Source organism: Eleutherodactylus coqui, chromosome 4 (assembly GCF_035609145.1).
Source record: "Eleutherodactylus coqui strain aEleCoq1 chromosome 4, aEleCoq1.hap1, whole genome shotgun sequence".
Classification (NCBI taxonomy): Eukaryota; Metazoa; Chordata; class Amphibia; order Anura; family Eleutherodactylidae; genus Eleutherodactylus; species Eleutherodactylus coqui.
In genome coordinates this window covers 270,065,281-270,082,874 of record NC_089840.1, presented here as the reverse complement: position 1 = coordinate 270,082,874, position 17,594 = coordinate 270,065,281, and the positions used below count along the sequence as shown (strand labels likewise).

Here is a 17,594-nt window from a genome sequence, read left to right as displayed (position 1 = left end):
CTTCTCCACTATTCACTATAAGCCAAATTGGGGGAATCCAGCCGAATTCACAGACTGAGGTGGTACCTACTAAAGGCCCGTCTTCATGTTGGAATACAATTGCTCTACTATAGAGAATTCCTTCAGGCTCTCTGGTTCCACGGCTGGAACAGAGGAGCAAGCTCAAGGTCACCAGCATTCGGACAAACCTAGGTAGATGTGAAGGCCCACCGGGCTTGGGGTCCACTGCTACCTGGTTAAAGGGAACCTGTCAGCAGCTTTTATTAATGTGTACCAATAACAATGTTATATTAACCCTTTCATGACAAAGGCTCTTTTATGCACCTGCGCCCAGGTCACATTCTGCCATTCAGGTATTCCCACGTTCCAAAAAAATCATAACTTTTTTATTTTTCAGGTGTTTTTTGCGGTGCGAGTTGCATTTTTCAATGGTGCCATTTATTGTGCCATAAATTATATTGGAAGACGTTTAAACAATTTCCAAGTGCAGCTGCCATAATATGTGGCATCTATCTTGCCATCAATGTTTTTGCTATGACCGTGGGTGCAAACGTACCTGAGTATTTGAACTTTGATAAAGTCCCATGTGGCAGGAAAATCAGACAGAGCGGTCTGGTGGGCGAGCCGGACCGTCTCCGCTAGCTGCACGTGAAGTCAAAAAGCTCACCGCCCTAAGATCCTATAACGCTGTCATCCACAGACCACTGTGAGATCTCGCTCCTGTGAAAGCGGCGCAGGGGCAGATAAGCTCCATGACTCTACCCACACAAGGGATATCCGACCTCACCGTGCAGGTGCAAGATTTCACAGCGATGTGTGGTTGACGTTTACGTCATCCCTGTCTACGCGAATGAACAAAAGAGAACTCTAAATCAATATTCAGTGTGACCGCTCTTTGCCTTCAAAACAGCATCAGTTCTTCTCAGTACACTTGCCCACGGTTTTTGAAGGAACTCGGCAGGGAGGTTGTTCTAAACATCTTGGAGAACCAAACTCGTCTTCTGTGGATGTCGACACGCTGCAATCCTTCTGTCTCTTCTGACAGACTGGATGATGTGGGATCGGGGCTCTGTGGGGATCATATCCAATCAGACGCCTTCTATTTTTGAAAGTATTCTTACTTTGCAGCATTTTTTACACACTTGCCTAAAGTTTTTGCACAGAACTGAAGATTCTACTAGGTTGAATTGATTGGATTGTTCTACCGGAATATCGGCCCCTGCGAACAGGAAGCCACAGATTAGCTGGAGGTGCAGACATGTTCTCACCAGCCTGACAGGAAGGGGTCAGCGATTCATGCTGCTTGCGCCAAATTCTGACCTCCCATCAGCACGTTGCAACAGAAATCTGCTTCCATCCGACCAGATGTTTTTCCGCTGCTCAGTGATCCAACTTTTGCACTCTTAGGCTACATTTACACCGGCGAGCACAATATCGGGCAGAGTTTTTCACGCCAATGCAAGCCTTTTTTCATTCAGGCGTGTTTCCCGTGTGTCAGAGGATCGCAAGTGTTTCCCATTGATTCCAGTGGGAAACATCACATCGCACTTGCATGCACATCTGTGAGTGCCATGCAATGTCTTTAAAGGTCCCATTGAAAACAGTGAGGCGTACTGAGGGAACATCAAAAGATAGAACATGCTGCAATTTTTATTCTCTCAGCATTACCCATGTAAGTCCACTCAAAAGAATGGAGTTCATATTCATGCGAGTATTGCGCTTCTCGCGAGATTCTCGCCTGTGTAAATAGCCCTTACGCCTACTATAGTCTCACCTTTCTGTTACTTCTAGGCACAATGGATGTGGAACTGGTCGTCTGCAGTCCAGCACCGATGACCGTGCCTCGTTTGAAGCTGTTCACTCTGCTGGATTTTCCCCTTTTAATGTGGATTTACTGAAACTTGTCACGTCATTTTATGCCGCGCTCTGGTGTCACGGCTCTACGTTTCATACAAGGAAGCGCCAATTGTGAAAGGATCTGTGTCTCTAATAAAGTGTCCGTTCCGTCTAGTCTTCCTACGGAGCGCACGGCTTGTACTTACTGACAGGCTCTCTCCAAACTGACACTTACTGGAGGCCAACGCAGATTTGTAAATCAGACATTTCATTCACAGCAAACAAGAGCTAAACGTACAATATCTCTGTTGATGGACGGGAATTTTATTCTAACCCAAACCATAAATAAGAAATAACCTTTAGCACTAGAACCAATTGCAATTTAATGGCTTGGATTTGGAACGTCGTCTGAATCTCTCTTATTATAAGTCGTAGCCTGGAGCAGAAAAAGCACTTTACATCTCACAGTAGCCGCTGACCCAGAAGAGAGGTCTCCGGGAGGACATGTTTTCTTGGCTGCACAGGATGACGCCGCTGCTGTTTCATTACCGTCAGCAATATATATTGGATAAGGACTATTTTTCATTCCATGGGGCTGTCTGGTTTAGAAAGCCCATTTTTAAATACTCTATTAGGCAACGTTGAATTAATACAAGCGTGTCCCCCGTTCTGAATTCCCATCTGTTAGCCGGAGAGTCTTGCATTACAGCGGAAAGGTTATATTGGTAATGCTGTAATGCTTTATATCCCCTTTGGTGGCGCTACAGAGGAACTCAACACATTCTGCCAGGTTCCCTCACAGAATGCAGCTGATCAGTAGGGGTCCAAGTTGCAGGAAACCTTGTAAGTATCGCATCACCAGGAGACCCTCAGGCTGGGTTCACACGGGGCGGATTGGCCACAGAAATTCCGTGAGGAATTTCGCTGTGGCAAGTCCGCCTGTGGCCACTAATTCCAGGATTAGCCAGCCATGTGGACAAGATTTGTCAAAAATATCGTCCACATGGGGCAGCGAATCCATCGCAGCAAAGCCAGCAGTGGGTGTATTCCCGGGACACAGCATGTCCATTCTTTTTTTTTTTTTTCTGCTGCGGCTCGCTTTCCTGTATTGGAGAGCTGGCTGCAACAGAAAAGTATGCGGCAAAGCCGCTCCAAAACCTGCGGCTAAGTGCCGCGGGCTTTGAAGCTGCGCTTTCCCAGCAGAAGTCTTGCGGTTTTTCGCTGCAGCAAAACCGCAAGATTTCAGTCGAGAACACGAACCATTGGAACCCAGCCTAAGGCTTTATTTACATGGATGAGGTGCAATTTCGGTCAGTGAAAAACTGATTGGTTTCACTGCGAGTGTATGTACGTTTTACATCAGGTCTTGTAACACGCGAGCGTCATCTGTTTTATCTTTTTTACACATGATAAAAGAACAGAAGGTAGCCCAACTGATGTCATTGAAAACTGCCATTCAAATCAGTGGGTGCATGGAAAAAAAACGGAACGCCATGTCATGTGACAGCATTCTGTGTTTTTCAACGCACCCACTGACTTGCACGGGCAATTCTGGTCTGAATAGGACACTGCAAGTATTTTACATGGACCATGGGTCCTTTAAAAAAATTAAAAAAAACGCACATGTGAGTACAAATATTGGGGCTTATTTACTAATACCATCTAAAAGTACAAACTAGGCTGGTCTCACCGGATTTAAATAGCAGATTCTGCAAAACGACATCCGTGCGAACAATCCGCCATAAAACATGGGCATTTTCGAATTTTCCTTCACACTCATGGGTAGCGGAAGTTAAATCGCTGCATGCTCTAATTTTACCGTGGATACCGCGCGGACAGTCTCAAGTAAATAACATTGCACATGGGCTGTGGATGCCTGTGTCATTGCTAAGCAATGGCATTGAAAATGCATTTAAAAAAAAACTGTACAGCACATGACCGCCTGCGAGCCCCGACAGTCACACACAACACAGTTAAGTGCCGTACGCAGTCTTAATCAGTCTGTCACATGTTAAGACAGTCTGGTCTATGTTTGGACCATCTATTAGCTGGCTTAGTTTACACCGAAAATTGCCTCAAAATTGTAGCATAATTTGCGTCTCAATTTGGCACAATTTTTTTAATGCTATTTAGGCCACGCCCCTTTTCCAGACAAGTCAGAAAAACTATCTAAAAGGGTCTACAAACACATGATAAATGTGACATACGTATGCAAGACCCTTTTCTGCTGTAATTTGTGCCAGTAAACGGTCTTATTTTGAATAGTAAATAACCCCCATTGACATTATGGTTGCCAGTTTCAAACTTCTATCAAACGTGGAAGTTAAAATTGCCGTCTGAACAAGCCCTTATAACGCTGGGTTCAACTTCCTGTTTTCCTGTTCTGTCGAGGGAGCAGGAAAACAGTCTGCTGGATCCGCTGTATGACGGAAACAGTCACTGGATGGACTGACTACAATGAAGGCTGATCAGCTTCTGTCCAACTCTCCACCAATTTTTCCGGCGTTTTGTACCAGATGTGTGCCGGGAAGCCTCCGATACAAATGCCAGCAAAGACTTGAGAGGGTTATATGAACACCCCTTTAAGAAGAGTCCCCGCAGCCCAAGGTGCTCTTCCACAGTTTACATGCAGAAGCAGTCTCTGCGAAGCACAAGTGCATGTGTGAGCGCGAGACGGCTTTTCCAGATGGTCTGGTAATTGAAACGCAGGAAATTTCAGCGTGTATTGCTATCTAAATGGTCTAAACATAGTCAGCGCCTAATTACTTGGACCGAGGTGAGAATACCAATGCACTTGACTGAAAACTCTTCAGCTAAGACAAGGAGCCAAGAAGCAAGAACAAGCCCCTTCGCTCTCGCCGTTCAGGGGAAGTTGTGCTTCTTGGTAAACTGCGCAATAGTTTTCTTGGAATTCATCAGATTTTTATGCTTATCACTAAAAAGTCATTAAAGTGACTCCAATGTCTACAGCTGGAGGGTATAAACTCAGGCTTCTCCATGGAAGTGTACCGCCAATGTGGGAAATAATCTGATTTATGTTGAGGAGAAAACAGCAAGAAGTTTGAAAGGTCACATTTTGCCTTCCTGTTTACTTTAACCGAGTTTAGAGGTAAATAAGTGAACCCTAGAAAAGTAAACTGCAGTGACTGCCGAGGAGCCTCACATACGGCGCGGGTATTCTGCCGAGGAGCCTCATATGTGGCATGGGTAGTCTGTTGAGGAGCCTGACATACGGCGCGGGTATTCTGCCAGGGAGCCTCGAAGCGACGCGGATATTCCGTCTAGGAGCCTCAAAGCGGCGCGGGTATTCCGTCTAGGGGCCTCACATGCGGCGCGGGTATTCCGTCTAGGGGCCTCACATGCGGCGCGGGTATTCCGTCTAGGAGCCTCACATGCGGCGCGGATATTCCGTCTAGGGGCCTCACATGCGGCGCGGGTATTTCGTCTAGGAGCCTCACATGCGGCGCGGGTATTCCGTCTAGGAGCCTCACATGCGGAGCGGGTATTCCGTCCAGGAGCCTCACATGCGGCGCGGGTATACCGTCTAGGAGCCTCACATGCGGCGTAGGTATTCCGCCAAGGAGCCTCACATGCGATGCGAGTATTCCATCTAGGAGCCTCACATGCAGCGCGGGTATTCCGTCTAGGAGCCTCACATGCGGTGCGGGTATTCCGTCTAGGAGCCTCACATGCGGGGCGGGTATTCCGTCTAGGAGCCTCAAATGCGGGGCGGGTATTCCGTCTAGGAGCCTCACATGCAGCGCGGGTATTCCGTCTAGGAGCCTCACATGCGGCGCGGGTATTCCGTCTAGGAGCCTCACATCCGGCGCGGGTATTCCGTCTAGGAGCCTCACATGCGGCGCGGGTATTCCGTATAGGAGCCTCACATGCGGAGCAGGTATTCCGTCTAGGAGCCTCACATGCGGCGTAGGTATTCCGCCAAGGAGCCTCACATGCGATGCGAGTATTCCATCTAGGAGCCTCACATGCGGCGCGGGTATTCCGTCTAGGAGCCTCACATGTGGCGCGGGTATTCCGTCTAGGAGCCTCACATGCGGGGCGGGTATTCCGTCTAGGAGCCTCACATCCGGCGCGGGTATTCCGTCTAGGAGCCTCACATGCGGCGCGGGTATTCCGTATAGGAGCCTCACATGCGGAGCAGGTATTCCATCTAGGAGCCTCAAATGCAGCGCGGGTATTCCATCTAGGAGCCTCACATGCGGCGCGGGTATTCCGTCTAGGAGCCTCACATGCGGCGTAGGTATTCCGCCAAGGAGCCTCACATGCGATGCGAGTATTCCATCTAGGAGCCTCACATGCGGCGCGGGTATTCCGTCTAGGAGCCTCACATGCGGCGCGGGTATTCCGTCTAGGAGCCTCACTTGCGGGGCGGGTATTCCGTCTAGGAGCCTCACATGCAGCGCGGGTATTCCGTCTAGGAGCCTCACATGCGGCGCGGGTATTTTGTCTAGGAGCTTCACGTGCGGCGTAGGTATTCCGCCAAGGAGCCTCACATGCGATGCGAATATTCCATCTAGGAGCCTCACATGCGGCGCGGGTATTCCGTCTAGGAGCCTCACATGCGGCGCGGGTATTCCGTCTAGGAGCCTCACATGCGGCGCGGGTATTCCGTCTAGGAGCCTCACATGCGGGGCGGGTATTCCGTCTAGGAGCCTCACATGCGGCGCGGGTATTCCGTCTAGGAGCCTCACATGCGGCGCGGGTATTCCGTCTAGGAGCCTCACATGCGGCGCGGGTATTCCGTCTAGGAGCCTCACATGCGGAGCAGGTATTCCATCTAGGAGCCTCAAATGCGGCGCGGGTATTCCGTCTAGGAGCCTCACATGCGGTGCAGGTATTCCGTCTAGGAGCCTTACATCCGGCGCGGGTATTCTGCCAATGATCCTACTATTAAGTCACATTCACACAGGGTGAAATCGCTGCGGATATTCTGTAACGGAATACCCACTACAATTCCGCTGGAAATCCGGACCATTTTGGGTCAGAGTTGGTAGCATTTTTAATTGTTGATCAGCTGTGAATTTAACCCTTGCATCTCCAGAGCTGAACTCCACAGCATAAACAGACATGCTGTGGATTTAGAATCTAAAATCTCCTCCACTTGGCTTTTTCTGTAAATGTTGCAGAATTCCCACTGCGATCATGCCAGGAAAGATTCTGCTGGGTTTACGGACAGTGTGAAGGCGGCCTAAAAGGGTTCGTTCACACAGCGGACTTTACAGCAGAATTTTATGCATGAATTTCAACTGAAAAACCGTGTCAAAATGGGCTGCCTTTCACAATGTTTTGTGGCGTCGATCCACATGTGGAAAAATGCCCCATCAATGGGCAAAATCGCCGTACAAAATTCCAAAATGCAATTTTCCATGTTTGAATTCCACGACTGACAGGGCAACATCCACCTGCAGATCCGTGGCAAAAACCGCGGCAAAAAGCCACAGATTTTGTCTAGGTTTTTTAGGTAGAATTCCACCACGTAAACATACCTTAAGGATGAGTTCATATGTCACTGACTTGCTGCAGATTTTGTTAAAGATTTTAGTGCCGGACTGTAATAGTTTTTTCAATTTGAATTCAGTTGAAAGGATAAAATCCGCTGCAGATCTGCAGCAAAATCTGCAGCAAATCAGATACATGTAAACACATACTAAGGGCTCTCTCACACGGTCGTAGGCGTTTTTACGTATGCCCGCCGGCGCCGTAAAACGCATAAACGGACGCACGAATCTAATGTTTGTGCACCCGTTCAGATGGCCCAGGCCCGAAGCATATACGCCAAATCTCCAATGCTCTTGGCCGGGGGGGGGGGGGAGACCGTTTATCTCTGCTAAGAGTGACAGGGGGTGGAGCTAAGCTCCCGCCCCCTCCCATCGTGAAAAGCCAGCGGGGAGGAGAGCAGGGGGAGGGAGTTTAGCAGTCACGCTACTAAACTCCCGCTCACCTCCCTTCTCTGGCCGCTGTCATTGGCTCCCATAGGAGTCTATGGCAGTGGCCGTATTCCGGCCCGGAAAGATTGTTCCAGGGCTGCATTTTCTACCCAGTGTAAAGAATACACCTGTGTAATCCGATGCATTGGAATCTAACGCACAAAAGTCACGCGCAATTGTGCGCACTAATGCTCTCAGCCATTGAAATGGCCAATTAGTTAAATAAGTCCACAATGTGTTCTTTCCCTGCGCAGGAAAAAAAAGAGTATGCTTTGGGCATTTTTTCGTGACAAAATAGAGCACGCCAAATAAATGGAGGTGAGGGAACTCATTGAAATCAATGGATTCTATTTTCTGTGTATTGCATGTGCATATCATTGTGCACAAATATGCATTCCATGTGAATCTAGCCTAAGGGTACGTGTGCATTCTACTGTACTTTTTGTGCTGTCAGGGACCGTTCTCATCTGCGTGGGACACACCCGTGTCGTTGTTTCAAAGGCTGTGCAGCCGAATTACTACCGGATTTATTCGATTGCACACGAAATTGCGCAGCGTAGACTTCTATGGGGCTTTTGCTGCGCACTAAAATAGAGCATGCTGTGTTTATTTTTAGGAAAAATGAGAATGAACCCATTTAAACCAACTGATGCACATCAGTCACATACAGTAACACGGATTCCTGAGGGTTACCATGAACTTCCTGGGTCTGTACCAGGGCCCACAAACTAGGATATAACATTTAGGCCGCTGTCGCACCTGCAGGATCCTCAACGGACGTTCAGCTTGCAGAATCGCTGTGGAGTTTTCGCAGCGTTTACAGCACAAGTCAGATGAATAAGATTTTGTAAATCTCCTTCACACATCGCAGATCATCCCAAACCCAACACATTCTGCAGCAGAAAATCCGTACAAGTACATATACAAAGTCTGCAGCAAATTCTGCAAAGCTCGGTAACTATGGACATCTGTAGAAAAGCAACAGCATTTTCACAACTCAGAAGTATGAAGAATATGAGGCATAGAAGCGTTGGGAGCCCCTCGTGCACCAGGGTCGGGTGCAACTGGATTTTTCACACAGCAAAATCAAACACGCTCGTCTGAATACGGCCTCAGGGCTTATTTAGATGAGCGTATATTGGCCGGCGTTTTCACGGCTGGACGGTATACGCTTCCATCTGAGCAGTCCCCCCCCCCCCCCCCCCCCACTGGTTCTCTGCTTCTCTCCTCCCCTCCAAGCTGTTTGCAATGGGACGAAAGTGGAGCCAAGCTCCCACCCCTAGTCTATAGCCAGCAGTGGGAGTGGGCGGGACACAGCAGAGCTTAGCTCCGCCCTATCCCACCCCCTCACATTGCAAACGCCGGAGTGGAGGAGAGAGGCAGAGAGCTGGTGAGGGGGAGGGAAAAGGGGACTGCTCAGATGGAAGAGTATACTGTATATCGGCCATCTCTGAAAACGCTGGCCAATATACGCTCATCTAAATAAGCCCTTAGTAAGGAATTACAACATATAAGGTTAATAATACTTCATGATCTTTCTGTCACTACAGAAACCTCACTCAAAGCTAAATAACATAATCCAAGGAATAAACTTCTTGAGTCCCATAGGAAACAGTGGGCAATTATTGAGCAGAATTGTACAAAAATAGGAAGGGAAGCAATTTTTTTATCTCGAAGCATCACTGCAAGAGAAAAAGTGCACATTTAAATACAGCCAGTAAAAACAAAGAGTTCTCTTCACATGTGATTTCTGTACATCTCACAACGTATAGAAATCGCACGAGGAAATCCACCCTTAGGCTACATACATACAGCCGATAGAAAATTGGGCCCAAGATTCTAAGGCGCAACTGCTATCAGACAGCACACGGACACTCTGCCCGTGCGCTGTGCAAGATTCCGCACATTGCAAGTCCTATTCTTGTAAATCGCTTGTAGATTAGATCAGCCTCATTTTTTCTTGCGGTATTGGTGCAAGAGGTAAATCGCTCCTGTAAGTTAACCTACTAAACACAATGGGTGAACACAACGCTTGTGCGTAGCGCAAATGCACAGAATTCACAAAATTTTCTCACCCTCGTAAGTAGGTCCTATGGGTGAATGCACACGGCCGGATTTAAATCGCGGAATCTGAAGCGGGCGTCTGCCTTCGGATTCCGCAGCAAATACCGCCCTTAACACGCTATGGAAATTTAATTCTTCATGCACACAAGCGGAAACCAATTGTCAATCTGTACAGCGCATGTCTGACCGCGAGCCATGCGAACCATCCACAGTCCAGAAAGAAGAAAGTGAAAGCAGGTACGTGCACACGCCGCTGCTGCCAGGGCCGAATTCCACATACGGAATCCAACACGCCCGTGTGCATGCGGCCTTAGTCAGATACATGCAGCACAGTGCAAGACTTGCTTCAACAGATCTGAAGAGACACGCAGTAAACAAACACAAAGTACAACATGCAAACTTTCTGCCAAATTCTAGAGTGAGGAAAAAAAGTGCTGAGAAATCAACATAGAATTATTAAACTCTCAACTTATGAAATCTAACCAACTGTCAATATGAAGACGATCACTAATGTAAGAGCAGACTAATATCGGGATGTTCTACACTGCGGCCCACCAAACGCCCCAGCTGTCCCCCCTAGTATTACGTCCGAGTCTCCAGTGTGATCCCGAGCGGTACATTTCTGCGTCATGTATTTTTGGGAAGTGTTAGCTTCTCTGCCTATTAGGATGGATGGTCCATTTCTGCAACAGAAACGGCTTCATATAAAGTATCTAATAAAGTATGCACAGGCACGGACTGTGCAGTTTCCACAAGGCTCTGGACAGGAAGCTCCAGAAATAGCAAACCGTGACGTATCATTTTTTTACCTTAATGGCAGATAAGATACAAGTGAAGTTCAGGCTTGTAAAGACTTACAGGGATGCAGGCAAGAAGCAATATCCTTCACATAATGTCAGTGCTCACAGTGCACCGTTCTATACAGGGATACTTATGGATATCGAGGACGGATGAAATAAAAGGCATCAATATAGATTGCAAGTCATTAATCAGTACCTATAGAATATATAGCCTGAGAACTCGTGATTCTGGCAGCCCCTCATCATCAGCGGCATCACTTTCCCCCCTACCCTCAACTGCTGCAGATGAAAACCTGAAAGTGCCTGGAACGTTCTCGGAGAACAACGGTCAGAGTTCTGCTCTAGAGCACACAGTTCAACAACAAACTTCAGACATTTCAGTACAAGTTTTCTCAGTATCACAAGTACCAACTGCACACTTTCTGCTCAACATTTAGGGCTCGTTCACACAGGCATATGAATATCCAGTCTGTGAAATACCCGGCATTTTTACTGTGTGTATACATGCATATTTGGTGCGTATGCATTTTTCTTTCTGTTGCACCCATATTCACTACATTGTTTTCAAGCAAGGCCCAACTGATGTCACTAATTTTACTGTCTTCTGCCCACATGCGTAAATACACAGTGAATACGCATGCAACTACATATTTGCTGCGGTTCTAAGCAATCCCACAGACTTCAATGCACTATTTCAGTCCATGATACAGACCAATATAGGACATGCTACAATTTTTTTCACGCCTGTAAAAAACACACATCTGAATACCCCTATGTAAATCAATGGTGTTTATGCTGTTTGTATTACGCAAGTAATATGGTCTGAACATACAGCTGTATGACTGAGCCCTTATACTGCTTAAGAAACTAAATGATCTCAAGAAAGCGACAGACATAGCAGAGCTTACGTTTGTCATGTGCAGCAGAGCGGAGTTTGTCGTTCATATTAATTGATAGGTAACATCATTATGGCGCAGGGATGCAAATTACTCTATGACATGATCTAACAGTTTGCAGACCAGCGGCGCTCCATATTAGGTGGGTACAAGGTTGGACCCTAATGTAAGCGGTATCTCAAAAAAGAATTTTGCAGTCCCAAGATGCAATTTCAGTCATCTCGATGTTTATGATGGTACAAATACTGAGCCATATATTAAATGCAAAGATGCCTGAAATGTCAGTTTGCAGGGCAGAGTTCTGTTCTGAGTTAACTGCTGAATCAAAAATTCTGCTCTGCTACGTAAAAGTAAAATCCAAAGTGGATGATAACATTACAGGGATGCCGGTCAATGATTCACTATAAGGGATCACATGAGTATTTCCGTAAGATGCACCTCAAGATGCAGAAAATTCTGCACCAAAATCTGCCTGTGTGCACGCAAGGTATGGAGCAGAAATCCACAGCTGCAGATTAAGCTGCGTCTTTAGGTGCGTCTTTCAGAAATATTTTGCACGTGAGGAAGGTACCCGCCACTCTAAAACCACATTGGGGCGCAATTCATTACAGGTGCTTTGCCTTAATTCCGGCATAAATTGCACCTTTAATTTAGACACAATTACTACTGCTTTGCGACAAAAAGAACAGATGTTCCAACCATTCACTCCACTTTTCCAAAGTCTTCAGAAAAGGGAGCGAGGTTTGATTTGCAGTGAGGAAAGATAAATTCAACAATTACAATTTTTGTTAAAAAAAGGACAAAATTTGTCACAATCTCCCTGCAGTAGCTGGGGGGGCGTACAAAGTGACTCCACATCTAGACGTATTTAAAGATGCAACACATTTATCAACGTCGGGTAACTTTTGATAAATTTCTTGCATTTTAAACTGGAAGAGGAGAAAAAGAGAAAAGTGGCGTCAAAAATTCCCCTAATGAAAAATTTTCTCCATTGTTGATAAAGTTGAATGAATCCAATGTAAGAGCACAACGCACAAAGCAACTATAGCAGAACTGTATGAAGTATATTTCCAAAGTTACCAGATTGTTTGCATTTTAGGTCTGCCGTTTACAAAATCGGTTAAAAAAAGCTAAATAAAACCTTAAAAACAGATTTGATCTATCCATAACAAGCAAACATAATAAATAATGAAGGAGCACATTACACAATACATACAACAACAAAATGCTAAACTAAAACATAATAAAAAGCCATCAGGTCCTACTTACAGCCTCTCTGTATTCCTTGGGATATTTTTTGGAACCGTTTTAAGTCCCAAACCATGACAATCCACTGTAGTTCCGCTACAGGAGCACAAGGCTGGGCATCCATTGGCACATACTTGGCAGATGCTGCTCCAAGCCAGGATCCACACTCCGACTCTGAGCCACAATGAGAAGGTAGAATATCCCCTTACAGACATGCTGCCAGATGAAGGTTTCCAGCCTACGACTGCGCTGCTGAGCCCTTTAAATCATCAGAGTCCGGAGAAGGATCCAGGTAGCTTCCAAATTCCTTGGCAAATCCCAGCGTGGAAGAATATTAAAAAAAAAAAAAGAAAAAAAATTGTTACAAAAAAAATTGCAATCTTCTAGTATTACAAAGACACAGAAATCCTTTTTTTTCTCCTTTCTTTGCTCTCAGGCTGCTGGCTAGGAAAATGCTGCACTCACAATGCAGTCAGCACCTTCTTAATTCATTGAAGCTAATTTCTTTTGCAGGAAGTCTGCTCTTGTATTTCTGGAGTTCCCTGTGCACAGCCAGCGTTATCTGCCTTGCTCTCTGTGTCTGAGCCTTGGTACCAGTATAAATAAGAGGGAGAGAAAGCGCACACACACAGAGGCACATAACAGCAGTCATCCATCAATTGAGAGACACACAAATATCACGCCTGACTCCTCCCTGCTCCCTCCTCCGTCTAGTGTGCAGGGCTTTACCCCCTACAGAACAGCAAGGGGAGAGGAGGGGGCTCATTGACTAAACTAAGCAACTACAATGGCTTGCAGACAGAACACACATACACCGCTTTAAACACTCAGCACCTTGTTAAACTGAGAAGAGAAATGGCAAACACTGCTGCCCCAATACCCCCGAGCTCTTAAATAGACATGAGGGGGGGGGGACACAGTGATTAAACACACTTCTTTGAGTTGAAACTTTGGCTGGGAATTTCTAAATCCTCTACTTACCTGCTGTGCCCCGCAGAGGTTTACACAAGCTGGACGGGACTGTAGTCGCAGAATAGGGGTCTTTTAACATAGCGGCCTGATTAATGAGTAACAATCGATAACACATGTTGATCGGCACTGGTTTAAAGTCTTTTACACGGACTAGGATCGGGAGAAATGGTTGTTACTGCAATTGTTTGTCTCCATAGGGCCAGCTGCACATATTTCCGTTCATAGAGAGAGATGTGCAGCCGACCAGCAACGATCCGACAACAAATGAATGTTGGCTTGTTCGTCAGCTGATTGTTGTCCCTTTTACGCAGCCTGAAGATCGGCTGAACATTTGTGCCTGGTAATAGCGCAGTATATAAGAGCCTTAAGAGTGATAACTATGCAATCAGTAGTGGACATTGAATGACAGCTGAGTGCTGCCTCTGATTGGTCACAGCGCTCAGCCAATCAGAGGCAGCGTTTTCTGAAGGCAGAGATTTTTTCAATCCCCGACCACCAAAAAACAGATGAAGACTGACAGGGACGGAGAGAAGAGCCAGACAGATCTTCTAGGGGAATTTTTTTTTTTTTACAGCTAGGGATGATTTTCAGGGTAAAGCTTATATTTCCCCGCGGAGGTGAAGGAATCCCCTGCCATAGCTGTCACAGCTGTGTCAGGGGAGCATGATGTACTCCCTATGTTTTCAATGAGGCCGACGCTGCTGCTTGCCCTATTGAAAGCAATGGGCGATAGAGCAGATTTTTCTTAGCGCTGCGAGCCTTGAGAGAAAACATCGCAAATGAGAATGAAACCATTGAAAATCATTGTTTTCATAATCATGCGTTTTCACTCACTCACGAGTCGCAGAAAAGTCTATCGCCAGTGGGTACAAGACCTACGTGTTCCGTTTCCCTGCAGCACCACCACAGGGTAAATGAAGTATTGCACAGTGTCCATTTATATAAATGGGTTGTCTGTGTAATGCAGAATAGGACAGGTCCTCCAGAGCAAGAGACACTTTTTGTAACTGCTCTTCACTATGACCAAAAGATGAGGATCCTGATGACAGAACCCCCCTGTATTATTAACTCAGGATACTCAAGCAGGATGTATAAAATGGGTTATCCAAGCAGAACAACACCTTTAACTCTAAAGTATTTCCTCTTGAGTTTTGCTGTTATACCCTGTTATCAGCCATTTCAGGCCAGTAAGGATCTGACTGTAGTGTTACTTAATGGAATTATTAACAGGAAGTCCAGAAAGATGTCTTTTTATATCACTACTTCTTAAAAGGAGTTGTTCTACTTCTATCTGTTTTGCTGCTGGAAGCGGTTAGCTCTCTCCATCTAACCCGGTCTCTAACCCTTTTCATGATTTAGGAGGATAGAAAGGAGTAGTCAAGTACAAGACGGAGAGCGAGGATGTAGGCAAAAAATAATATGTGAATATGGCCTAAGAAAAAAAATACATAGTTGGAGTGATTTCAACCAAATTTATTAACCGAAGCAGTTGAGACTGTCTGCAATTCAGAAAAAGAAAATTACTTCTGCTCATCGCAGGATGCAAAATGTCTGCATTTTCTGGCTTTCTTAATAAGGGACTTTTCCCATGGCACAGAATAATTAAGCAATTGAATTTGTCATACTGCGAAAAATTTGCACTAAAATCCGCATGGCTAACATACTAATTGTGATTTGGAATTGAACATTGCTTCATTCTGCTAGCAATTTACATTAAAATCCCCATTTAGATTTTGGTGTGGGTTTTTGCAGCAGTAAATTTGGCTGCATCTTGTGGAACAATGCCATTCTGTGTGAGAGATGCCTAAAGGTGCCTTCACACAGGACGACCGTCAGACATACAAGCCCAACAGTCGTCCTAACAGCTATCGCTCTTGTGCTATTACACAGGAGCGAGTCGTTCTGTGAGAGATTTCTCCGGCCACCCGCCTCCATTCACTGCCAACAAGCCGTCGCTCATAGATGCCTGTTTACACAGACCAACAGTCGCTGGGTTTTTAGCTGAGCTAAAACAAAGTAACTCCAAAAAGTGAACGATTTGTCACTCAGTGCCCTGCCGGCGGCCGCTTGTACACAGGACGACTATCAGCCAAATTCATTATTTCCAACGATTATCCGAGTGATAACTGCCGGTGTAAAAGGTACCTTCAGACCGTCTTTACACAAGCGTATGTGCATTTGCTCGCACATGAGCATCACTTTTTTACCAAACGAACGTTGCTGTTTTGGTGCACATATGTGTATATTACTGTATTTTTTGTGCACAAATGTGCATGCAAAAAAATACGTACTGATGCCATCAGCCAGTGAAATGGCTAGTCTAATGAGTTCAAGATATGTTCTTTTTCCTGCGCAATTACGCAGTCTTTCATGCATCTCTTAGCGCGTGCATCTATTGTGTGTGCCTTTGCATACTCCCATTTACTTCTATAGGGACTTTTGGTGGTGGCTTTTTAAGTGACTACCGAACGTTCATGGTAATCCATGCGACCATTAACTATGAACAGTCAGTAACCACTGGACTCATTAGCGGTCCACGCAGGTGTATTTGCATGCACAATAGAAGTAATTGATATCAATGGACTCGCTCTCATTTCCTTAATTTGCACGTGCAAATAAATAGGACCTGCTCCATTTTTGTATGCATTTCCGCACCAAAGGACCTTGTATAAGTCTATGGGAGGTGCGCTCAATGCTGGCAGAAATGCGCAATATGCTGTGCAATTCTGTTAAAGAAAGAGCACATCTGGACCTCATTAGGCTACATAGCCTTTTAAATCAAAGTGGGGGATGTCACAGGTGTGTATGAACAAGCCCTAAATGCACAAAAAAGTACAGTACAATGCGCAAACATGAGCGCAAATCAATCTAGTGCAAATTCGTTGCATTGATGAGTGCGCATTTGTGCATGTGCCCATGTGAAGACGCCCTTAGCGAGCAGTAAACTCTGAATGCATAAGGGCTTTTCACACAGACAACAATTGCGTAAAATTATGCACCAAAATCTGCATATCTAACATGTGGATTTTGACGCACAATTGAACAGGATTTAATTCTGCTGACAATTCCGCATCAAAATCCGCATTTAGACGTACAGATTTTGGTGTGCCATTTCCGTGATGCCAAATTCCGCTGTGTCCTGTACCTTGCACGGTAGCCACATAGCAAGCGCTACTTGACACTCCACCCTCAGGGACGTTTCACACAAGACGGAATATGCAGCTCTTGAATTCTGCACCAAAATCCAGACCGTTTACTGCAGATTCTGATGCAAAACTGTCAGCAGGATTCCGCTATTTTTAATTCTGCACCAAAATCCGCACATTAACAGTCCTGATCATGGAACTGAATATTCTACAAGAGGGCATATTCTGCAACGCTGTTGTGAAATATTTCATCCTGTGTGAAAGGTCCCTTGGCCTGCAAGGAAGAAATCAAGAACTCACCTGATGGGGACATCTTCTAAGTATCAGTATTGTGATGACCACCATGCCTAACGACATTGTGTGCTGAGGTCCATTCATAGTTAAGAGAAACCTGCAACACAAAAGTATGGAAGTTATTGTCTCATATTACATTCTTTTCTCACATAAAGTACAGCTGCTTCTGATTCAACAAAAAAAACTGCATTAGAGCTGAATTTGTCCATGTAGCAGAGTGCAACTTGCTGTTTGGCATTACTCAACAATGTGTTCATTAATGTTTCCCTTTAGAAATGCATGTAAACCAACTGCGTTACCCTAAAGCCTAAGACAGAGTTATGTGTCAAATTTAACTAGTCTACAGCTGAATAAGCTTTTATGGCATCTCAGTTTCCAGAAGACACAGTA

At 45.7% G+C, this 17,594-nt stretch overlaps 1 protein-coding gene across 3 annotated transcripts in view; it reads right to left on the bottom strand.

The window, feature by feature from the left end:
* The window catches only part of SLIT1 (slit guidance ligand 1), a 342,047-nt gene extending 324,724 nt beyond the window's left edge, over positions 1-17,323 (bottom strand). The window contains exons 1-2 of one of the 3 annotated variants that reach the window (XM_066601325.1): positions 17,211-17,323; positions 12,814-13,099 (exon numbers count right to left, since the gene is read on the bottom strand). In XM_066601325.1, the coding sequence (XP_066457422.1) occupies positions 12,814-13,007 (194 nt within the window). In that variant the 5' untranslated portion in view covers positions 13,008-13,099; positions 17,211-17,323. Of the gene's footprint in view, positions 1-12,813; positions 13,551-17,210 lie in introns of those variants that run through there. The other 2 variants (XM_066601326.1, XM_066601327.1) reach the window with 2 other exon arrangements.
* Positions 17,324-17,594: the final 271 nt, after the last annotated feature.